Raw genomic sequence first — 22,834 nt, 5'->3', positions numbered from 1 at the left:
GCGAGTATCTCCTGGACTCTCCCTCAGTCTGTGTCCCCCCCACCCCGTTCTGGTGCTCAGCACAGTGTCCTGGGCGCCTGCCTGGATTCCCGCTTACCAGGCCAGCCCCAAGGTTGTCCTCAAGGCACTCCTCCCGATGCCTTGTCCAGCACTGTCCAGTGGAACGCTCTGTGGTGGCAGAGATCATGTGTATATCCATTGTCCAAAAGAGCAGCTGGACACATGGCTGTTGACCACTGAGGTGCTTGGCCAGTGTCCGAGGAGCTGAAATTTTAATGTTAATTGCCAGACACGGTGGTACACACTTGTAATCCCAGCAGCTCAGGAGGCTGAGGTGGGAGGATCACGAGTTCAAAGCCAGCCTCAACAACGGTGAGACACTAAGCAACTCAGTGAGACCCTGTCTCTAAATTAAATACAAAAAAGGACTGGGGATGTGGCTCAGTGGCTGAGTACCCCTGAATTCAATCCCCAGTACAAAAAAAAAACCAAAAAAATAAAATATAAAATAGAACTAGGGATATGGCCCAGTGGTCAAGTGCCCCAGAGTTCATTCCCCAGTACCAAAAAATATATACATATATTTTAAATACCACCAACCTATATGCATCAGGTTCTGCCAGTAGCGAAGCCACTGATCAGGTACAAGGTCCCTTCTGGACCTGAACTTACTGGTGTTGAGTGAGAAGATTGAGGCCAACAAACAGGAAAGTCACTGCCGTGGTAGGCGTATGTCTTGACATGGTAGCAGCATAGGAAACTTGCTTAAAGAGGACTGCCTGGGCCCCTGGATGCTGCTCAGTGTTTTGCTGTTATGAAGGTGTGTTTTGGAGCTGCATTACTGAGCATTCATGGGTTCCTGCTCTGTGACTTGTAGAATTTTTCAGATTTCCTCTTCCGCTGGTATCTGGAGAAAGGCAAGCGGGGCAAGTTGTTGTCTCAGCCTGTTTCTCAACATGGACAGTTGGCAAGTTTTTTGCAAGCTCATGAACATCTCAGCTGGCTACACGAGGTTAATAGCCAAGAGTTGGAAAAGGTAAGATAGACCATTGTGTGGAGCGGATGCATCAGCTGAGGTGTTTTGAGTTTGTTAAGGTGTTTATTGATTAAACCACTATTTCTGGCTGCACACCTGAGAAGGGACTAGTATCCAAGGTCTGTACACAGAGCTTGGCTCAAAGGCAGGAGAACAAATCACGCAGAGTAATGGTGAAGAAGTGGCATGGACAGCGTGGGACGTGCAGGGCAGGGCCACTGCAGCCCAGGCCTTTCAGAGCAGCCTTCATCAGACAAGAGGGTGGTGCTGCGGGGCCGGAGGCAGAGGGAGGCCCCACCTGCCCTCTGTGGGAATGTCCTGGTGCAGCCTGTGGGGGCCATGCAGGGGCTCCTCAGAGACCAGAAGCAGCAGCCGCATGCCTGTCGACTGACTTCTGGGTGTGTCCAGACGATGTGAGATCAGCGTGCCACCCAGACCTGTGCACTGCGTGGTCGTTGCAGCAGTCACTATACAGTGCCCAAGTTAAGGGGTCAGCTGCATCCACCGTGGGTGAGCGGCATGCACATGCACAGTAACGTGGCACTGAGCTTTAGAAAGAAACCTGCGACTGGCCGCAGCGTGGGTGACTCTAAAGGACCAGTGCTCAGTGGCATAAACTGGGCTCAGAGTGACCAGCACCAGTCTCCTGCACCTGGGGGTCTGGCATGGAGCCACTCACGCGGAGAGCAGTCGGCGGCAGAGTTTGGGGTGAGGGACAAGGGCCAGGAGGGAGGAGAGGCGCAGTGCGGGGCGTGCTGATGGTGATGGTGGTGTCCTCGGAGTAAACTGCACGTGTTCTCGCAGTGAAGTAAGTCCTCGGTGACGGAGGTGTTCACTGGCCCGCGTTAGGAATTCCCCATTGTGCGCGTGCTTTACAACCTCACTCTGTAAAGCCTGCGTTTAGCGACTCATAGTGAAGAGTTTTCACAGGTTTGGAAGACAGGACTTACAGATCATTAAGCCCTTCCCCTCGGGTGTGATTCGACAGGCATCTTGATTTATCACGATGGTGTCATCCCTTCTGATGTCTCAGGAAAGGACCCCTTGTGCTCTAGTGTTGCCGCAGTCACTGACGGCTGTGGTCATTGGCTCTCATCATAGTGAGCACTCGCGGCTCAGTCATCCCAGGTGCTGAGTGAAAGTGCACCCTGCGCAGGAGTCCGCGTCACAGGCCCAGTCGAGCATGCTGTGCTGCCCGCACGTGGTGGCTCCAAGCAGGCATGGGTGGGCTGGTTGCTGGGGTGTCCCTTGTGGACTCAGCTCAGGGGAGGCAGCATTTGGGGTGTGCTGGGCCCTTGCCTCCAGGTCGGGTTGGCACCAGGGCCTTACCAAGCTTCCTGTGGTTTATTGTAGGCTCATGTAACACTTCTGGGTTTGGCAAACATGGAAACTCGTTACTTTGCCAAGAAAAAAACTCTTCTCGGCTTGAGTAAACTGGCTGCACTAGCCTCGGACCTTTCGGAGGACGTACTGCAAGAAAAAATCGAAGGTGAGAAAGAAATGTGAAGGGTTGCGAGTCGCTGAGTTATGTGCTTGGAGTCCTGAAAAATAAGTTCAAAGCCAGGTGTGGTGCTGCACACCTGTGATCCCAGCCTCTCGGGAGGCGGAGGTAGGATGGTGGAGAGTGAGTGAGAAAATTCGGTTTTGTTTTTGAGAGCCAAGGAAAAGGGAGTCACAAGTGTGATAGGAAGGAGAACTGTTCCATACTCTGATTGCAGATCTCAGGTGGGGTCCTGTCTATGAGCCCTGTGCAGTCTGGTGTCCACTAGTTCCCAGTGAGGGGAAGCAGGGCTGTGAACCAGGCGACCTTGGAGGGTTCTGGGCCAGAAAGCACCGTCCATGTGCAGACAGTGAGAAAGCACAAGAGCCTAGAACAGCTCCTTCTGAGTGTCGAAGGATTACAGGTCACAGTTTATGAAAGAAAAGCCAGGCCAGGCATGGTGGCACACACCCTTAATCCCAGCATCTTGGGAGACTGAGGCAGGAGGACCACAAGTTTGAGGCCAGCTACAGCAACTCAGCAGGGCCCTGTCTCAAAAAAATCCAAAAACTTAAAATATACATAAAGAAAGAAATCAAAAGTCCATGAATCTATAGTGGTATCCAAAAAGGGGGTCAGTAAAATATTTATTTATAAATGATTGACGGCTAATATGGACAGAATGATGAACGGCACCATTTTGCAACTACAGCAATGATTGGATGCCAAAAGACACTAGAATCAGTGGGCTGCTGTTGTACATACCTGCAGTCCCACCGACTCTGGAGGAGGCAGGAGCAAGATCAAGGCCATCCTGGGCAGCTTAGCAAGGCCCAGACTCAAAAAGATGGCAAATCCATTGAGTCCAGGGTCTGGTGAAGCAGGTGTTCTTGGGTTTTCAAGTATCAGTGCACAGATCAGACACACAGCCCACATCCCAGGCTTCTTGGGTGGTGTGACAGAGTGGTACCTGCGGTGCCTGCTTGTTACTGCCTGAAGTGTCATCCTGAATCTGGTCACAAGGGGGCAGTCGGGTGCACCTCAAGGGTGGAACATTGTGCAGCACTCAGCTGGGACTCTGCAGTTGCAGCAGCACAGAAGACGGGGGCTGTAGATCACAGGAGCCCAAGAGCCATCATTGAAGATTCACAGTTGGCTCTTAGACCACACCTGATTTGGGGACCACTGGGAGATCTGTGGTATGTTTAATTCGAGGTGACAGTGGCATGCTGTGTCCACTCCTGTGGGCCTGACACTGAACCATGGCTGACCAGTGGTGCATGCTGAAGTATGCGGTGTGGTGTACCGTGAGGTCTGCCCCCCGTGAGATGGGAAAGTATGTAGTGAGCCCACTCGGCCAGCAGAGCACTCAGAGACATGCAGGTCCCCAGAATGTACAAGTTGATGACTTTCTCAAAATAAAAATTGAGGGGGGCTGGGAGCGTAGTGTAGCTCAGTAGTAGAGGGCCTAGCTGGCATGTGCAAGGTCCTGGGGTCAGCGCCCGGCACCACTGTACACACACAGAAGTAGCAGGAGGGGCTCTGCCGCGTGGACAGGCTGAGGTCTGCGTGCAGGGGCTTGCCCACGGTCCCGCCTTTGAGGCCTGGGTTCTGAATGCACTGCTGTCATGGGGCGGTCAGTGTGGTTTCAGGTGTGTGCTCTCACACCTGCTAGTTCTGCAGCCACGGGTACTGGGGTTCCCTCCTGCACTCAGTTTCCTCATGAGTCGGTGGGTGGTTGAAAAACTGAGGACACTGTCTCCTGGGGAGAAGGGCTCACCTGGTCGTCGCCGTGGCCTTGACTTTCGTCACTGAAGTGGCTCTTCACTGCTGGGGATCCTTCCTCTGGCCCTGTTTTGTGCTCACAGTGCCTCTTGTTCTAGAGACCGTTGTACCTGGGTTTGGGTTTGTGGCAGGTGTCTCCCTGGGCCTCCCATAATGCCCCACCAGAGCCAGCTGGCCCCACACCACCACCTGGCCTGTGCTGACCACCAGAGACCGGGGATGTTAGTAGAGAAGTTCTAACTCAGTACTTGGTTGTGCCTCACATCCCTGAAATCCCTGGAGCTCTGGCCATTGCTTCACCTTTGACCCTTCCCAGTCGGGATTTTTGGTTTTTTTGTACCAGGGATTGAACCCTGGGGCACTTAACCCCTGAGCCACTTCCCCAGCCTTTTATTTTTTATTTTGAGACAAGGTCTGGCTAAGTTGCTTAGGGCCTCACTAAGTTGCTGAGGCTGGCTTTGAACTTAGGATCTTTCTACCTCAGCCTCCCAGGTAGCTGGGATAACAGGCGTGTGCCACCGCCCCTGACTTTTTAAAAATTTCCTTCCCTAGGTTCTTAGTGGTTATTTTCAGGTCTCATGGATGGATTTATAGTTATATGAATAACTATATGGGAAAATAAAAAATCATATAGGAAATTTGTAAATTTTAGAGAAAATACCAAATAAGTTGTGTTTGATAATGGACCCCAGCTTCCTGAGCTACCCTCCAGGTCTGCTTTTCTAGGTATGAAAATGCACAAAAACGCTGACTCTTAAAACCTGGGTGTGTGTGGTGCTGCGGTGCGTTGGCCGTGCATCTGGCATGATGCGCAGGGTGTGTGTGGCGTGCAGAGGCCCGTGGCCTGCTGGTGCCTGCGGGGCTGGGGACGGCCTGAGTCCTCGCATAGCAGTGATGCCGTGTTAGAGCTCTTCCTTGTCGCTACCTGGTTTTGCTTTGTGACTGCAGAAGCCAAAGTCAGTCCTTCTCCCCCTCTCCTTGAACACCAGCAATGGCTGAGCAGGAGCGCTTCCTGCTGCACCAGGAGACCCTGCCCGAGCAGCTGCTGGCGGAGAGACAACTGCGCCTCGGCGCCATGCCTGTGCTGACGGCTCCGCAGCTCATCAGCGTAGGTGTCGCCCTCATGCTCCCTGCCCAGAACCCCCCAGCACCTGCTGGCCAGCCTCCACCTCCCCAGCTGCTCCCCTGGCCCTCCAGATCCACCCCTGGTCACCAGGAGGAGTCGCCTTCGGTTCACTTTCCTGGTGCAGGAAGAGTGCACACTGTGCAACAGATATTTCCTCCAGAATGTCACTCTTCAGTCCTGTGTAACAAAATGGTTCAGAATAGGGTTTGCATGGCATGCTTCTTTCCTGGAACCAGGTGTTCCTGAGGGCCTGGCTGGAGAGGGGGCTGGTGTTCTCTCCTCCCAAAAAGACCAGCGCCCCACGGGTTAAAGGCCCACACCTCACCAGGTGGCTTACCATGGTGCAACTCACTGGCTTCTACCTGGGTGGGGTTCTGGGCTGTGAAAGCCTCCAGCTCACTTTGACATGGTGGCTGCTCCAGCTTCTCTAGCAGTAGGGCTGTGATTGCTGAAATGATCTGCCTCATTTCACTTGCTGCAGCTGTACATCTGTGAAGAAAACAGAAGAGCCAATGAGTACGATTTCAAGAAGGCTCTGGACTTGCTGGAGTATATTGAAGAGGTGAGGCAGTCGCCCTGGGTCTCAGGCACCAGCCTGGAGCAGAGCTGCCATGGGACTCCGGTTCCTGGCGACTCTCTCACGTTCTCGTGCACAGATAAAGAGCGGCAGCTTTTCAGAGTTCTGAGGTGTTTTCCTCATAGCGTTCACCTTAGGGGGAGTGCACTTGCTTTCAAAAGATCATGGTGCCGCTCTGTCGGCAGCCTCCTGTTAGTGCCATGTGATTGGGAGTTGTGTGGTGGATCTTAAAAACACAGGTTAGCTGTTATACAGCCTCACTTAATAACCTTGACCTCTTAGGCTGGGGTTGTAGCTCAGCTGGTAGAGCACTTGCCTCGCACGCACAAGGCCTGGGTTCGATCCCCAGCTGCACACACACACAAAGACCTTCACTTCTTGCAGTTCCTGGTAACTGGATTATGGTGACTGGAAGCTAATTCACACAGACGCAGTTGGCTTCCTTGTCTAAGTAGTACTAATATCTCAAAGGGGGTTTTTAAAAGTGAGGACCTATTGTATTAGTATTAAAAAGCAAACAGTATCCTGCAGGCTTAGGAGATGACATAAATAAAAGTGAAGACTGTTTCTTTGTGAAATCCTGATTTAATCAGGATGCTTTGTTGTGCTCTGAAGGATGAAGACGTAAACATAGACGACCTGAAGCTGGAAATCCTCTGCAGAGCCCTGCAGAGGGACGAGTAAGTGCCCGGCCCAGCTGCTGCCCAGGGCGTGGCCCTCCGCAGCAGGACACTCAGGCTACCACAGCTGCCACTGCCCCTCGAGACCGGCCAGAGGGCTGCAGCTTCCTTTTGCAGAGGCAGTCAGACGTGGCGACGAGGAGTGGGAGCACCAGGGCGGCTGGTCCCGGGTGGTGGTGGTGGCAGTGGGCACCTGCGGAGCCCTGTTGCAGTGGGCGAGCCCTAGCTCTGTGCCCTCGGCACATCGGTCCTTTCCCAGACACCAAAGAGCCTCGTCCTGGCTTCTCGCTGGTGCTGGCGCTGGTGGCTGGTGTGTGTGGAGCACTGTGGAGCAGGGTCACGTGGCCCTCGATGAGCTCTGTTCTGTCCCGATGCACCGGGGCGCTTGCTCCTCTGGGAGACAGGCCTGAATGTGTGATGATCACCCGTGTGCCAAAGACCTGGCCCAGGGTTCCTCCCGAGTCTGGGGCCCAGAGGTGGGTGTGGCTGGGCGCATGTCCACACTGCAGGCCTGTCAGTCAGCACTGTGTCCGCTGTCACAGAGAGCGGCTCTCCCTCCCCACAACGTGATGGTGCTGTTTCTCTCATGTGGTTTTGTTTTCTAGCTGGTCTAGTTCAGATGGTAAAGATGATCCAATTGAAGTGTCTAAAGACAGCGTCTTTGTGAAAATCCTGCAGAAACTTTTAAAAGATGGTAAGTGCTTTGTACCATTAGAAATGACAGTATCAGGGGCTGGGGTTGTGGCTCAGTGATAGAGTGCTTCCCTAGCACATGAGGCCCTGGATTCGATCCTCAGCACCATGTAAAAATAATAAATAAAACACAGATATTATGTTAAAAAGAAATCACAGTATCTACTGGGTGTGGTGGTGCCACACCTGTTATCCCAGCAACTTGGGAGACTGAGGCAGGAGAATTGCAAATTCAAAGCCAGCCTCACCTACTTAGCAAGGCCCTAGGTAACTTAGTGAGACTCTCTCAAAACAAAAAGTAAAAAAAGGCTATGAATGTGTCTTAGTGATAAAGTGCCCCTGGGTTCAATCCCTGGTGTCAAAAAAAAAGAAACCATGGTATCACTCCTCATTGGCAAGTGTTAGAATGATGGGTATTTGACAAGATGTCAGGTGACAGGGAGGTTAACATGAAGCAGTTTCAGTCAGGTGGGGCACAGACGGAAGGATCAGTGTGAGGCAGCCTGGCCACTTAGTGAGGGCCTATCTCAAAATAAGAAATAACAGGGCTGGGGTGTAGCTCAGTGGCGACAGCATCCCTGGGTTCAATTCCCAGTCCAAAAACAAGGAAAGCAAAGTAGTGGTGCAGAAGGGACTCCATGGCCGTCGCCTGCGAGTGGCTCCCAGCCTTGACGGTGGCAGCATGGCGTCCACTGCTTTTTCAGTTAGTTCTTGTGAAGTCTGAAGGTGTGAAATGAGCTGTGGCCTTTATGGCGTATTCCCTGCTGCACTGACCACGCCATGCTCAGAAACAGATCAGAAGATATTCGTACAGATCCTCGAAGGCTAGGATTCGCTTACAAACAAGTGTGTTTGCACCGAAGGCGGTGAGCAGAATTCCATTCGGTGACAAACACAGGTAGGTGACGAGACTGTCTCAGATGACAGAGCTTGTTCTTGAGGGAGGCGAATTTGAGAAGAACATTCACAAACCACCTTCCATGTCCCGGGAGCCTGAAATACTCAGAACTGGACAGGAGAAGAGAGACTGCGTTTCATATGTGAAAACAGCTGTGACTCGTGTTTATCACAGAATCATGAGGTGGGTGTGGGCTGCCAGGAACAGGTGGGGCTCCAGGCAGGGACCCTGCTTCGTGACAAGGACTATTCGTCAGGTCACGTGTCCACACACTGGGCGCCTTCTGTGCCCAGACCTTGTGCAGTCTGCGTGTAACACACCCTGCCTACTGCCTGGCACACGGTAGTTGCTCCATAAACATTCGTTTGTGGTTAAATGTGGAATTATGAGCAGATCCATGTGCCCGGCTTCCCTAGACCAGGTCTTCCTCCCATGCCCCTGCCCTGTGTGGCAGTCCTGCAGGCCAGGGTCTCTGACTTAGCCACATAAAGAAGGGACCCCAGAGCAGCACCAGGCCACACAGCCAGTGTCTGAGCTGGAAAGCCTTTTGCCGGAAATTCATGAGAGCTGACCTGTGTCTGCGAGGCTTTTCTCTCCCTGTGTGAAGTTGGGAAAAGGCCGTCTGCAGTGGTGGCGGCTCCAGCTGAGCTGATGAGTTGGGGAGGCCTTTGGGCCCAGCCTGTGCCCTTGTGAGCAGGTGCTCATGGACATGGTCAGAGCTGGGTTCCTGGCACTCAGCACCCACCCTCAGGAAATGGTGGGACACAGAGAGCAGGAACAGAATGTCCTGGTTGTACACGATGGATACCCGGGGAAGCTCCTGTAACTTAGAGGGGCGTGTGGCCGTCCTGCCTTCAGGGCCCTTTCCACACCTGGCTCTTGTGTACGTGGTGCGTGTCTTTAAGGACAGGTTCCACCGTGAGTTGGGGGGCTGACACTGCAGTGTGGGCTCTGGGGGCCCAGGGTGGCTGCAGCCTGTGGCTGCATTCATCCTGTGGATGTGAAAGTGACCCTGGTGATGGTGCACCTTGCCTCGTGGAGCAGAGTACCACCTCTCCTTGGAAGCCCTGTTTCTCTTTAGGCAGCCACCAACCCCCGGTCATTGGGGGTGCTTCTCCTCAGTGATGTTTCCTGACTTCTCTTGAAGATCGAGGGGTGGCTTGTCACAGTCACAGGGAGGCAGCTGTGCAGCCTCCTGAACCCCCTGCCCGGAGGCGGACGGGCCTTGTGCCCTGAAGCCCACAGCAAGGTGGGTTTTTCTAGAGGCTGAGCTGACCAACCATCTCATGGTGTCTTCTTGAGGGTTCTAGTGCATTACAGAGAAAAGAGGTCTCTGCTGACAGTGTGTCACTGGCAATAAGTAACATGCATGCTTCAGATTTAGCCTCTAACATTTATTAATCCAGATTTTCATTTGGTGAGAAGTACAGAAAAATGGTGCTAAACACTTGGAGGACTTTCTTTTCAAAACCAGGACTTGGTTTTCAGAACTTAGGTGATGTAATGAATTTTATCTTTGTCTTATTAATTTAAAAGTTTGTCCATTTTCCTTTACTTGTCCAATTAGAAAATCTCTCATGCGTTCACGCATCCACAGAGACCTCACCTGCTGTGCCTGACCTGTCCAGCGGTGCACCTTGGTGAGGCCCTGTGGCAGACAGGCTGTGCTGCTGCTGTCCGTGCCCAGCCGTCCCCTGGGGCCCAGCCAGTGCTCCTGACAGCCTCTCTGCCAACAGTCTCCAGCTGGGGAGCCTTGTAACTACTCAAAATCCTCCTTTTGAGTGATGGTTAGTCTAAAACTTTCACGCTGCAGCTGTGACTTAAGCTGTAGGGAAGAGGCTCCAACTTCAGATCCTGCTGAAGCCTCCAAGGAGGGGCTGTCCACCCGCAGGGAAGACCCTGGGAGAGCGAGCGGCTCTGCTGCACAGACTGCAGCTGCACCGCCCGGGCCTGGGCCTGGGCCTGGGCCTGGGCCTGGGCCTGGGCCTGTGGAGAGCTCTGTGCACTGAGTGCCTTTGTGTTTGTTCACAGGCATTCGGCTCAGCGAGTACCTGCCAGAGGTGAGGGGCCTGCTGCAGGCAGAGCAGCTGGGAAGCCTCAAGTCCAACCCGTACTTTGAGTTTGTCTTGAAAGCAAATTATGAGTATTACGTCCAGGGACAGATGTAAATCTTTCTACAAGTGGTCACTTTCCAAACTTCGTACAAGTGTGTGCTTGTGAAATTTCAGGCCTTGAACAGCTGGGGCGTTTGTCTTGTAGCATGTGCAACTGAGTTTTTCTGTGCTTTATTTGGAAGCTAATATAAATAGCTCTAACTGTAATTCTGGGTTTTTACATGGCATTTCCTCTCTTTTTTTCTGTAGAAATTTATCAGTTGTTTATGTTCTTACCCTTTCCCTTCTGTTTTGTTTTATGGTACTGGGGGTTGAATGCAGAAATGCTCTGCCACCAAGCTACATCTCCAGCCTTTTTAATTTTTTAAATTATTTAAAAATTTGAGACAGGGTTTCCCTAAGTCACCTGGGCTGGCTGTCCTCCTCCCTCAGCTCCCAAGGTACTGGGATCACAGGCCGCCACGCCCATCTGAGCCTCTCTGTTCTCTGAAACGTGGTCCGGTGAGTTTTGTGACTCTCATGCTGGTTTTAGCTCCTGGCATGCACACATCACTTCCAGGCCTCAGTTTCCTTGACTCTGAAAAGTGGCCAGGGCCTCAAATACCTCTGCAGCCCTACGACTCTGATACTGTGCACTGGAGAGGATCTGGGTGTTTGGCTTCTTTGGTTGAAAGTAGTGGGAAATACCTGTCAATTTTACTGACTTATCACAGAATTAAAAGCAAGACACAGTGGGCCTAAGTCGTGTGAGTTTGATAACTGATGACATCCCCAGGAGCATTTTTAACTTGCACATAAGGGAATCAGTTCAGTGAAAGTTCTTCCGTGGATACACGCTGGCCTTGCTTCCTGGCCTGCCGGTAGCTGTCCCCTGCTGGTGGTCGTCTGGTGCTGGCGAAGCTCCTTCAGGCCTCACTGTGTCTGCCCTCGTCACCAGCACACGCCACGCTCAAGACCCCTGGGGTCCCAGTTCTCCAAGCACTCTGTCCTAACCAGTTGTCACTCGGCGCTGTCTGGCTTTAGATAAAAGCAGATTAGCAGGCCTTGCTGGCTAGCCACTCCTGGCCAGGCAAGTCTCGCTAGCTGCTTGCCCAACAGCTGAGAAGGTCAGAAGTCACACATGGTGCAGAGCCAGCCACGGTCCCTCTTACCCATGGCTTGTTAGGAAGGAGCTTGGAGGCCCTGTGTCAGAGCTGGGTCAGGAGTGTTGGCGGAACCCTGGTGGGTCAGTGGCTAGGAGACCAGGCTTCAGTTCACACGTTAGCAGTTGGTGACGGTGACGAGTGCTCTGGGGACATGGCTCCTCCCACCCCCACCTGCCACCACAGCGGTCCCCGCATGAGAGAAGGGTTTTAAGGGGAGCCAGCTGATGCCCAGGCCCCAGGGTTTTGTGGTGAGGAGTGGCCCTCCTGGCCAGGCCGAGGCTGCTTCCTGGCTGTCTCAGCATCTTAGCTCCAGAACAGTGGCCTTTAACAGTAATAAGGAAATTTAGATGGTTTCGAAAACTTTTTCCACTAAGCTTTTTTAAAATTGGGTCCGTATCAGTCTCCATCGAAGAGTCGTCATTAATGATTTTTGGGGAATCAAGTAACTGATGATGACTCTGCTGGGCTGCGTCCCGTTTTCCGCAGAGGGGTGTTTGCCCGCCTTGGGACTGTCTGAGGCCCAGCTGGGGGCCTCGGTGGCAGCAGTGACCTGACAGCAGGCCTCGGGGGCCTGTGAAGGGGTCGAGGAAGGCAGACCAGCAGGCCCTGCGTGGAGGAGCCCCTGACAGCCTGAGGCCTGGGGCCTGGACAGCTGCCTGTGTGTGAGCAGCACACTCACTAGACTCCGGTGCTGAGCTAGGCTGGAGCAAGGAAAGCTGATTCAGAAGGCACGTGGAGAAGAGGAAAAGGAAATACACATTTGGGATAAAGGGGGCTGGAGATGTGGCCCAGCGGCAGAACACTCCTGAGTTTGATCCCTAGTACCCCCCACACAAATAAAAATAAAAAAACAAAAAGGCTCATGGAGGGCAACAACCGTGTCAGTCAGCTCCCACCATGACCGAGGCACCGAGAAGAGCAGCCGAGGAGGGAGAGTGTGCTGTGGCTCAGTTTCAGGTTTACTCCTTGGTCACTGGGAGGAGGGGAGGATGTGTCGGAAGGAAGAGGTGGGACGTGTGCGTGCAGGAAGAGGCCCCTTTCAGGGCAGCCCAGTGCCCGCCGCCTCCAGCCAGGCCCAGGCCCACTTGCCTCTGCCACCACCCAGCCGGTTATCCAGATTAGCATGTGCGGGCAGGTGACAGTTCAGGTCTGATCCCTTCACCTCTGAGCATTGCTGCATTCACAGGGGCTTTGGGGGACACCTCACATCCAGCCCTTAACAACCCCTGTAATCCCCCAGCCAGAAGGAACTGAAGTGCGCCTCAGAGCGTATGGAGCCGGTGCACCAGGAAGCCCATAAACTGGGGCTGGGGCAGGAGGGTCTTGAGGACGAGGGGCAGGGGCAGGGGCTGTCTGCGTCCTCTGTCTCAGCCAGTGCTGCTCAACCCTAGCTCCCATCCCCCGCCTCCTGTGGGGCGCATCCAGATGCTTTTCCAGTCTGCTGCAGCCGGGAGAGCTGGCCTCTGTGGGCCACCAGGCCTTTGTGCTCTGCAACAGCCCTCGCCCCGAGGGAATGCGTGCCTTAGTCCTCAAGTGGTGTTTGTGTTTCGATTGTACTTTGTGCTTCCGGGGCTTGAATCCACTGTGGCTCAACCACTGAGCCACATCACCAGCCCTTATTTTGAGACAGTGTCCTGCTAAGTGGCCAAGGCTGACTTTGAACTTGTGATCCTCCTGCCTCAGCCTCCTGAGCCGCTGTATCACAGTGTGCCCACTGGGCCTGGCGGGATAGGGTTTCTCGGCTATGTGCACGTCACTGTGTACTGCACTGTAGTTAATACAGCTTGCTGTCCCAAAGTTGGGACATGTTGTCGAGGGCTGGGGGTTCGGTCGTAGAATCACCTGTGCAGACCACCCCAAGATACGGTGCCAGTTGCACTGGCCCTCCCACCCCTGGGCGACTCCCGTCCCGACCTCCAGCCCCTCGCCCTCGCAGGCGCCCCAGGCACTCATGCAACTCAGCTCAGTCTCTGGAACAACTGGATCCTGCACATGCGAGAGCCTCCCAGAAAGGGCTTACTCAAGGTCACATAGCAGCTCTGCTTGACCCAGAGTGCACGGGTGTGGGGAAGGGGCCAGAAGGTCCAGGTCTCTGCCTGAGCCCCCAAGCCTGGCATTTCATACGTGTGGCCTGCGAGGGGAAGCAGTGCCCTGTTCTGAGGGGACAGTTGCTCCTGAAGCCATTACTTAGCATTCCAAGAGGTCTTTGACTCTTCCTCGGAGAAGATTCCAGAGCCCCCCAGGGCAAGTTGGTGAGCCCCTGTCCCTGTGTTCCAAGCGCGGGGTATAACTTGGTGTTGGAGTGCTTCCCCCGCGTGCAAGGTCCTGGGTTCCTCCCAGCCGGGGCCTGTGCTCAGCAGAGGAGCACTCGTGTGTGGAGATGGCTCCTCCACCAGACCAGTGTCTGGTCTGCTGGCCACTGAGAGACCAGAGTGGGCTGAGGGGCCTGGGTGGCTGTCGGGACCTTTCAGGCCAGCACCCTGTGCACAGCTGTCCGTGTGTCTGCATCTCAGGCTCCAGGCCTAGGACTCCTTGCCATGGGAGAGGTGAGTTGCGCCCTGCTGAGTTTTGAACGTCGGGTGACAGCATGTTCCTTCCACCTTCAGGGCCCAAACTGCATTTTCTACTAAGTTGTACACACAGTGCACTTCTGGCCACTACCCACTACCCACGGACACAGGTGGACACAGGGCATTAAGCGTGATGCTGGGCCTGGGGCTGTAGCTCACTGGGCTCGATCTTCAGCACCACATGAAAATAAATAAAGATTTTTTTTTTTTTTTAAGTGCAATGCTTTTGTCACCGTTCTCCAAAATTGGAACGCTGTCAGTGGCCCCTGCCGCCTACTGCATGACCATACGCACCCCTGGAAGGCTGCAGGGGTCAGTGTGCAGACGGCTCCACACCGAGCTAAGCTGTGTCACACAGAAGCCAAGGCCTCCCTTCTGGCTGGTGCCACGCCATACATCTCCCTTGAAGCACGTCAGTGAGCTCTTCACAGGACACTTCCCTTTGGGCCGTCCTTGTGCTCTAACAGTCCCCCACCAAATCCAGACAAGCTCCCACTGATGACCTCTGCTGACCCCGCTCCACCTCAGCACAGCAGATCCAAGTCCTGGAAACGCAAAAGGCATGTCCCATATATCAGTGGTATAAATAGACCAGCGCAGCTCTGGCAGGTGGTGGCTCAAAGGTGGACTGGGGAGCAGCCTGGCGGGGTGGATATCATCCTCTAAATATAAAGGGTTTGTTCAGCCCTTGCGGAGAGGGGCCTGCCACGCGAACAAGCTGGGTCCTCAGGGAGGGCACGCCTCCACACAGACCCCTCCTCCACCTCCAGAGCTGGCTAGTCGCAGGCTAGGACCCTCCGTCAGCCCCGGGAGAGGGACACATTTAGCGCTACCGAGGAGGTGGGCGAGGGTGCCAGCTCACCCCAGTCACCAAGGTGGGGTCCTGAAGGACGGGCGCACCCAGCCCTTTGCCCCCTCGAGCTCCTGGAGGCTTGGCCTCCAAGGCCTGTTGCCAAGCCCCGCCCCCACGGCTCCGCCTCCACGCCAGCTGTCGCCTGGTGACAGCTGCACACCCTTGCTTGGGCGGGGCGGGTGGGGAGGGCCGGCTTGGACCGTCTCGGGTCAGCCTCGGATCTGGAGGGAGGGGCTTCACCCGCGGGGCTCTCTTCCTTCCCTGCCTGGAGTGCTCCTCTCTGAAGCCCACCTGGTCTCAGACCCCTCCAGGAAGCTCTGCGGGCAACTTGGCCCCTGGGAAAGAGGCAGGAGGGGAGCAGAATTGTGTGGGGTCAGCTGTCAGCACCTCAGGAGTGCCCAGTGTGTGCAAGGTAGACGGCCAGGAGGCCTTGAAACAGGTGCAGCTGCAGAGCAGGGGCGCACACCAGCCCCGTGGGCGTTCGCACTGACCCTTGCCCCACCCCACTCTGGCAGGCAACTGGGCGGGTTGGGGGGGTGCAGCCCGGCTGGGGACACTCCATATACGGCCTGGTCCGCGTTACCTGGGCCAGGGCCAGCCCTCTCCTTCTTTGGTCAGTGCAGGGGACCATGTGGAGAACCAGCTGAAGGAAGGGACTCTAGTGTCCAACACCCAAATATGGCTCGAGAAGGGCAGCGGCATTCCTGCGGGGCGGCGTGGAGGGAGTGCCCACGGGCTATATAAAACCTGAGGAAGAGGACAAGCGGTCACTGCAGCGGACAGCTCCCAGTGAAGCCTGCTTCCCTCTCGCAGCGACCAGGGCCCCAGCCGGAGAACAGCAGGTGTAGCCACCCACCCAGGTAGAGTGGAGGGGAGACTGGGGACAGGACAGGGTGCACGAGGGGCACTCCAAGGACAGGGCAGAGGCAGCCGTCCAGCCCCAGGCCTGGGCCATCTGTGCCTCCTTCCAAGAGTCCCAGATGCTCTGTTTTGAGATGGGGCCTTCTTTACTTGTTGCCCAGGTTGGCCCCAAACTCGCCATCCTGCCTCAGCCTCCAGGGGAGTTGAGGCTACAGGCGTGTGCCATGGCACCCACATTCCAGGTGCCTTATGGAGAGGACAACAGGCTGGAAACCTCCAGCGGGACTGTTCCCCCTGGCAGTTAGGACATGCCTGAGGAGGTCAATTTTAGGACGTGCTTAGAGAGAGTTGTTCGTTGCTTCATTCTTTCTGAGGACAGGCCCCCTGACCCTAGCAGCAAGGGCAGCAAGAGCCACTTTTCTCAGGATGGCAGACAGAAGCAAGTGTCCCTCCTGGGTCTGAAATGTCCAAGGTGTCCGGGACAGACTGCTTCTCCCCAGATGGGGCACCAGAGGTGGTCTGTGGGCCACTCCTTACACTCTCTGGCTGGCCAGAAGCAGACAGCCCAGCCTTAACCCCTCTGAGCCAAGAGCCCAGCTCCTGGAGCAGGTGGACTGCAGTGGAATCATGGGAGTGGCATCCTCTGGGTCCACCTTGGAGAACTCAATGTGCCTTCCCTCTGGGGCAGCATTCCTGAGCCCCTGCCAGTGTCCCTTAGGCTCCTCTGGTTGCACAGAGGCTCAGTGTTGGGGTGTCCCTAGGTCCATGGGGTGTAAGTTCCTGGGTCATCAGGGCCTCTTCTCCTCACGAGGCTCCTCGGTGACTGCCATTGGTCACCGCCTTGCAGAAACCAGACACCATGTGCGACGAAGACGAGACCACTGCCCTCGTGTGCGACAATGGCTCAGGTCTGGTGAAAGCTGGCTTTGCCGGTGATGATGCCCCCAGGGCTGTGTTCCCATCTATTGTGGGCCGGCCCCGCCACCAGGTCAGGCTTCTCTTCCGTGGAGGGAGCTGGGATGGTTCGGCCACAGGCTCTAACCCGCCTCCGTACCGAGCGTGTGGCGTCTCCTCTGCTCGCAGGGTGTCATGGTGGGTATGGGTCAGAAGGACTCCTATGTGGGCGACGAGGCCCAGAGCAAGAGGGGTATCCTGACTCTGAAGTACCCCATTGAGCACGGTATCATCACCAACTGGGACGACATGGAGAAGATCTGGCACCACACCTTCTACAACGAGCTGCGTGTGGCCCCCGAGGAGCACCCGACCCTGCTCACAGAGGCCCCCCTGAACCCCAAGGCCAACCGCGAGAAGATGACCCAGATCATGTTCGAGACCTTCAACGTGCCCGCCATGTATGTGGCCATCCAGGCGGTGCTGTCTCTCTACGCCTCCGGCCGTACCACCGGTAAGTGCCCGCGGCCGCCCAGCCCTGCGCCCCCGTCCCCACCCTGCGCTCCTGCCCCGCGCCCTGGGCCTCAGTCGCAGACCCCGCGGCTCATGCGCTGCCCGACCCCGCGCAGGCATCGTGCTGGACTCGGGCGACGGCGTCACCCACAACGTGCCCATCTATGAGGGTTATGCCCTGCCGCACGCTATCATGCGCCTGGACCTGGCCGGCCGCGACCTCACCGACTACCTGATGAAGATCCTCACAGAGCGTGGCTACTCCTTCGTGACCACAGGTGCGCGGCCGCGCGGCCGGGGCGGGAGGGCAGGCGGGCGCCCCGCCGCTCGGTGCTGAGGCCTGCGCTGCCCCTGCCCCTGCAGCCGAGCGCGAGATCGTGCGCGACATCAAGGAGAAGCTGTGCTACGTGGCCCTGGACTTCGAGAACGAGATGGCCACCGCCGCCTCCTCCTCCTCCCTGGAGAAGAGCTACGAGCTGCCCGACGGGCAGGTCATCACCATCGGCAACGAGCGCTTCCGCTGCCCGGAGACGCTCTTCCAGCCCTCCTTCATCGGTGAGCCGCGGCCGCCCGCCCGCCGCGCGCCCCGGCGCCCCGTCCCCGCCGCCCGGGCCCGCGTTGCGGGGCCGGTGCTCACGCTGCTCCCCGCGCCCCCCAGGCATGGAGTCGGCGGGAATCCATGAGACCACCTACAACAGCATCATGAAGTGCGACATCGACATCAGGAAGGACCTGTACGCCAACAACGTCATGTCGGGGGGCACCACCATGTACCCTGGGATCGCCGACCGCATGCAGAAGGAGATCACGGCGCTGGCCCCCAGCACCATGAAGATCAAGGTGGGTGGGCGCCGCGGGGCGCCGGGCGGGCGGGCGGGCGCGGGCGGGCGGGCCCTCTGACGCGCTGTCTTGCAGATCATCGCCCCTCCCGAGCGCAAGTACTCCGTGTGGATCGGCGGCTCCATCCTGGCCTCGCTGTCCACCTTCCAGCAGATGTGGATCACCAAGCAGGAGTACGACGAGGCGGGCCCCTCCATCGTGCACCGCAAATGCTTCTAGGCGCCCGCGCCCGCGTCCTCCCCTCAGGACCACAGGCGCGCTGGCGTGGCGGGCTGGCCTCGGCCGCCCGCGGCAGCGACCCCGGCGACAGCCCGGCGCCTCTTCACCACGTGTACATACATTAACTCGATTTACCTCATTTTGTTATATTTAAAACAAAGCCCTGTGGAGGGAAGTGGGAGCTTGAAGCATTAAAGCCGGCCATCTGTTTTGCTGCATCGCGTGTGTGTCGTCTGTGCTTCCGGGCGGGCAGGGAGGGCCCCGGCCTCACTTCTCGCCACCTCCGAATCGTGCGCCCCTCGGAAGGCACAGCCGTCTTCCCACTCCCACGCCGATCGGCTTTCCCGGCTGATCAAACCCGTTCCCAACACGGGGGCCGCGGTGGCCGCCCTGGCCCCTGACGGGGGGCTGGGCAACTCCCTCCCTCCGCCCGCCCCGCGCCGCTGCAGGCGGCGGCGCTGACCATGGTGCTGCCCGGAGCCGCGTCCCAGGGCGCGTCTCCGCCGTACTCACCGGGCTCCCTGCTGACTCTGCGGGTCTAACTGAAAGTCTGTGCTCTGCATCATGAGCGCCCCCTACCCGCAGCAGGGGTTGAACCCAGGGGTGCTTTAACCACTGAGCCACATCCCCAGCCCTTTTTAAATGTGTGTCTGCATATAAATTTTGAGACAGTGTCTCCCTAAATTGCTGAGACTGGTTTTGAACTTGCAATCCTCCTGCCTCAGCATCCTGAGTCCCTGGGACTACAGGCGTGTGCCACCGCGCCCGGCTAATGAGGCAGTTTGAAGACAGTCACCATGTCTTCCAAACTGGGAAATCCTTTGTCTTGTGCCCAAGAGGAGAGCCCCACTCCCCAGGTGGGAGGAGAGCAAGGAATCTCGGGCTGAAGGCCTGGGCTCAGCCCCATCTGGAGAAGGGGGTGTAGGTAAGGGGAGGAGGACCCCCCCAAGTACACACCAGGGTTTTAATTTCTACAGGAGAATGCAATACCTATTATTAAATAGTAACTAATCAACAATCCCAAGAGCAGTGGTCCCTAAGTTAAACAGATTCTGACACAATGAAGGCGATAAGCCTGTTAGGAAACAGGCTTAAAGGTGGGATCATTGCGAGCAAGGTGGTAATGGCACCTCAGGGGCTAAACAGTTTATCCCGTCCTTTCGGGCCTACTGACTAGCTCAGAAATCTTCGGGGCCTCCAAGACGGTGATGCCGCCAAATCCAGATATCAGGAGAATCAGTCACTTGGTAAAGTTTAAGATTTTAATAAAACAAGTATAAAACATGTTATAATAAAACACGTTTACTAAAAAAGCCTATTTCCCCCTATCCAGTCTGGATAAAAGTTTAAGATGGGCTAAATTCTAGGCTTTCAGAGGACTCCAGATTTTATTGATAATATGAAACACACATTGGCACGTCTGACATGAACCTGTCACTTAAATAAGCCGCAAGCCTGTGTGAAGTCAGGGGTAATGACCCACTTCTGTGGCTGGCCGCAGCGTCCCCGCTCTCGTTCCCTGGAGCACCACCAATACATAAAGCCTGCTTTGACGTTACTCTTCTACTGAAAAAAGTGCAGAAAGTAGAAATTGTGTGGTTCCCTGGAAATGTGCCAAATCTAAGAATTACCTTTCCTTTTCTGACAGTTTTAAGAGAAAAAGAAAAAAAAAAAACCAGGATGCATCTTATCAGTGCTCTTGTCTTGTGCTTTGGTAGTAGGTCATGCTTCCAGGCACTGAGTGAAGTGTGCTACCTCAGGAGGCCTGCGAGGATTTGTGGGAGCCTTGGGCAGAAAGGACAGAAAGGAACGACTCTAAAACAGAAAATGAGCCAGGTGTGGAGGCCATGCCTGTCATCCAGCAATTACAAGTGACACAAGTTTGAGGCTAGCTTGGGCAACGCAGCAAGACCCTGCCTCAAAATTTGAAACAACATTGCCTTGTAAGCACTAAGGCCTTGGGTTCGATCCCCAGCACCAAAAAAAAAAAAAAAAAAGAAAAGAAAAGAAAAAAAAATTGAAACAACAGAGGCTGGGATGTAGCTTAGGATGTAGAGCCCCCCCACCCCACAGCCTTCCATAGTCGCTGCTGTCTTTCCCGCCTCTGGAAAATGGCTCACCTCCACACACAGGGCTAAGGAGTCCTGCTCCAAATTCTGCTGCCATTTTACAGCTGCTGTTGTTTCCCTGGGCCCAAACATGCACTGAGTTTGACAAGTGTCCAGGAGGACAGGCCACAGGTGGATGCCCATGGCCCTAGAGCCTGAAGGCAACATGCCTTGTGTCCTTAGGGATCCACCGAACCGTGGGAAAAAAAGAATGAAGGGCAAGAGACAAACGAAATAGGCCAAAGTGACCGGTCACTGTGGGGGGACAGGGGGAGACTCTGCCTTTGTTATACTTCCAGGTCTCTTACAACTTAATTCTCCAACAAACATGTAACTTTAGTATTAAAAATATTAAAGTGAAAAACAAAAATGAGTAAACAGCCAGCCCAGCAGCCCCAAGTCCACAGCTAGTGCAGCGTGGGCAGACCCATGGCACCTGCTGCTGACCTGCCACAGGCACTTGGGGTCTGGGCTGGGCAGGGTGCAAGGTGCAGGGTGGCACTGTGCTCCCCAATCTCTCCCTGGGCTCCACAGAGCCCTGGGCACTTGATGGACAGTAGTGGACTGAGGACCCAGGTCAGAGGCTGAGTTCAGGCCTCAGTCCAGGCTGCCCAGGAGGCTGGGTTGCATGTCTGGAGCTGGGGGAGAGGGCCAGGAGGCTGCTCTGCAGGACTCGACAGTGCGCGGCGTGAGAGCCTTGAGGTCCTCCCTATCTCAGGATGCCGTGGTCCCTGGTGTGGGACGGCTGTACTTGAACTTCTCCAGTAGATGTGTAAAGGTGCCTGTGGCGCGTCCCCCTGCCTCTAGAGTCTGGATTTCCCCGATTTCAACTTCTAGTGCTCAATGCAGGGCAGGCAGATGGAAAGCAGGACCCCAGGCTCAGCGAGGCCCAGGTCACCTGTGCTGAGACTCCAGAGGTGCCAGCTCCAGCCTGCCAGCCCTTGCCTTCTCCTGCGGGTGTGGGAGATTGTTTCTTGCCCGACTGCACCTGACTGTGCAGGCCAGGAGGAGCTGGGACGGCAACTCCGCCAAGGTCTTCTCACTGACACGGGAGGGAGGCACAGAGGCCCGCAGCACTGCACCAGCTTGCTGGCTGGCTGCCTGCTGCACCAGTCCCAGCCTGCTCTGGGGCTCTGCTGTTTCCAAGGCATGATGGGTTTTTTCCCAGCCGGGGAGTGTCTGTCTTATTCCTTCACCGTGCTTTCTGGTTCTCTGAGCCTGGGGTGTCAAGACATCCAAAATTCAGCTCATTTCACAGCTGGATCTAGAATCGTGGCACCCACTGTCGACCTGCTTATTGACACCCTCCGGGTCTCAGATAATTCAGGAATTTATTTAAAGAACAGTCGCTGAGCACCGAGTATGTACAGGAGGTACAGAGGTGATCCAGAATGAATCTCGGCCCTCAGGGACCCTACCGTCCCACCTGGGAGGCAGACACCTATCAAGTAGCAACACAAATCACCCCTCTCTGCAAACTGGACACTGGTGCAAAGAGAACCCCTCCCCCAGCCACTCTGCGGCCTTGGAGTGGAGCTGGGGGAGGTGGGGGGTGGGAGCAGCAGCTCCTGCATGCTAGGGGGACCCTCCGAGCCCTGGAGGGAGGTTGTGGCAGGGGTGGAGGACAGTGCTAGTGCCCAGGTGGGGCAGCTTGCAGGCTCTTTGCTGAGTACATGCTCCTGTATGGGGAGAGTGCGGGAGCTGCTGACCTGGGGGTGGGGCTGACTGGGGCAGGAGCAGGGACTCCATGGAACTTGGGGCCTCTGACTCAGCCACTGGGTGCTGGCCAGGGAGACTGGGGCCCTACGGGAGTGTGGGTGGTGGTGGGCGTGGGAGCTGACCAGGGCTCCAGGACGAGCAGCCTGGGCCTCAGCCCTTCCACTTCCTCTCAGTCCGTTGGCGCCTTGGGGCTGACAGGAGCGTCCTCAGAGCCAGAGCGTTCTCTGAAGAAAACCCTAAAAGACCACAGGAGAATGAAAGCCTGTGCTATTTTGGTCTCCTTCTTCCTCATGCGCTATCTGGGAGACAAGTAGGCTAGTAAATGTCTTAAGCCACCCCAGCAGGCTTCACCCTGAAGCCCTCGCTCTGTGGGAAAGGGGAGGGGGAGGGGCGGAGGAGGGAGGGGGGAGAGAGGGATGGAGAAGAGAGGAGCAGGCCGGGAGGGGAGGGAGGAGGGAGCGGGCAGGGAGGAGGGGCGGGAGCCCGCAGCTGTCGCAGAGCCGCCTGCCTGCCGCCTGCCTGCCGCCCGCCTGCCACGGTGACTCACAGTGCCAGCTCCCTCCGCCAGCCTCTATTTTTACAGCAGCGCCTGCTCACGTCTGAGTGGTTAAATGAGCCTTCCAGCGGGTGAAGGGGTTCTGATGGCAGAAGATGAGGATGAGGGAGCAAGTCAGTGTCTAAGTGGGAATCATAAAGCCTTCCCTCTCTTGTAAGGAACTCTTC

At 55.9% G+C, this 22,834-nt stretch overlaps 2 protein-coding genes across 2 annotated transcripts in view; both read left to right on the top strand.

Moving 5' to 3' along the window:
• The window catches only part of Nup133 (nucleoporin 133), a 46,000-nt gene extending 33,181 nt beyond the window's left edge, over positions 1-12,819 (top strand). Inside the window, exons 20-26 of the mRNA XM_047520978.1 lie at positions 878-1,036; positions 2,390-2,525; positions 5,291-5,409; positions 5,909-5,989; positions 6,620-6,684; positions 7,290-7,378; positions 10,307-12,819. Of these exons, the coding sequence (XP_047376934.1) occupies positions 878-1,036; positions 2,390-2,525; positions 5,291-5,409; positions 5,909-5,989; positions 6,620-6,684; positions 7,290-7,378; positions 10,307-10,443 (786 nt within the window). The 3' untranslated portion in view covers positions 10,444-12,819. The remainder of the gene's footprint in view (positions 1-877; positions 1,037-2,389; positions 2,526-5,290; positions 5,410-5,908; positions 5,990-6,619; positions 6,685-7,289; positions 7,379-10,306) is intronic.
• A 2,840-nt stretch (positions 12,820-15,659) lies between these two features.
• Positions 15,660-18,502, top strand: Acta1 (actin alpha 1, skeletal muscle). The gene is made up of 7 exons (XM_047521331.1): positions 15,660-15,817; positions 16,666-16,806; positions 16,902-17,226; positions 17,342-17,503; positions 17,589-17,780; positions 17,884-18,065; positions 18,141-18,502. The coding sequence occupies exons 2-7, from the start codon at positions 16,678-16,680 to the stop codon at positions 18,282-18,284; spliced, it is 1,134 nt and encodes a 377-aa protein (XP_047377287.1). The 5' UTR covers positions 15,660-15,817; positions 16,666-16,677; the 3' UTR covers positions 18,285-18,502.
• Positions 18,503-22,834: the final 4,332 nt, after the last annotated feature.

This window comes from Sciurus carolinensis, chromosome 12 (assembly GCF_902686445.1).
Source record: "Sciurus carolinensis chromosome 12, mSciCar1.2, whole genome shotgun sequence".
Classification (NCBI taxonomy): domain Eukaryota; kingdom Metazoa; phylum Chordata; class Mammalia; order Rodentia; family Sciuridae; genus Sciurus; species Sciurus carolinensis.
Note: the sequence above shows the minus strand (reverse complement) of the source record. Positions and strands in the feature narration are given on the sequence as shown.

What these genes read in the sequence shown, in the direction of transcription:
- Acta1 (XM_047521331.1), top strand. Translation starts at nt 16,678, where the DNA reads ATGTGCGACGAAGACGAGACCACTGCCCTCGTGTGCGACAATGGCTCA. An exon ending in CTACTCCTTCGTGACCACAG is followed by an intron (nt 17,504 to 17,588) that starts GTGCGCGGCCGC and finishes CTGCCCCTGCAG; the next exon opens with CCGAGCGCGAGATCGTGCGC. An exon ending in CTTCCAGCCCTCCTTCATCG is followed by an intron (nt 17,781 to 17,883) that starts GTGAGCCGCGGC and finishes CGCGCCCCCCAG; the next exon opens with GCATGGAGTCGGCGGGAATC.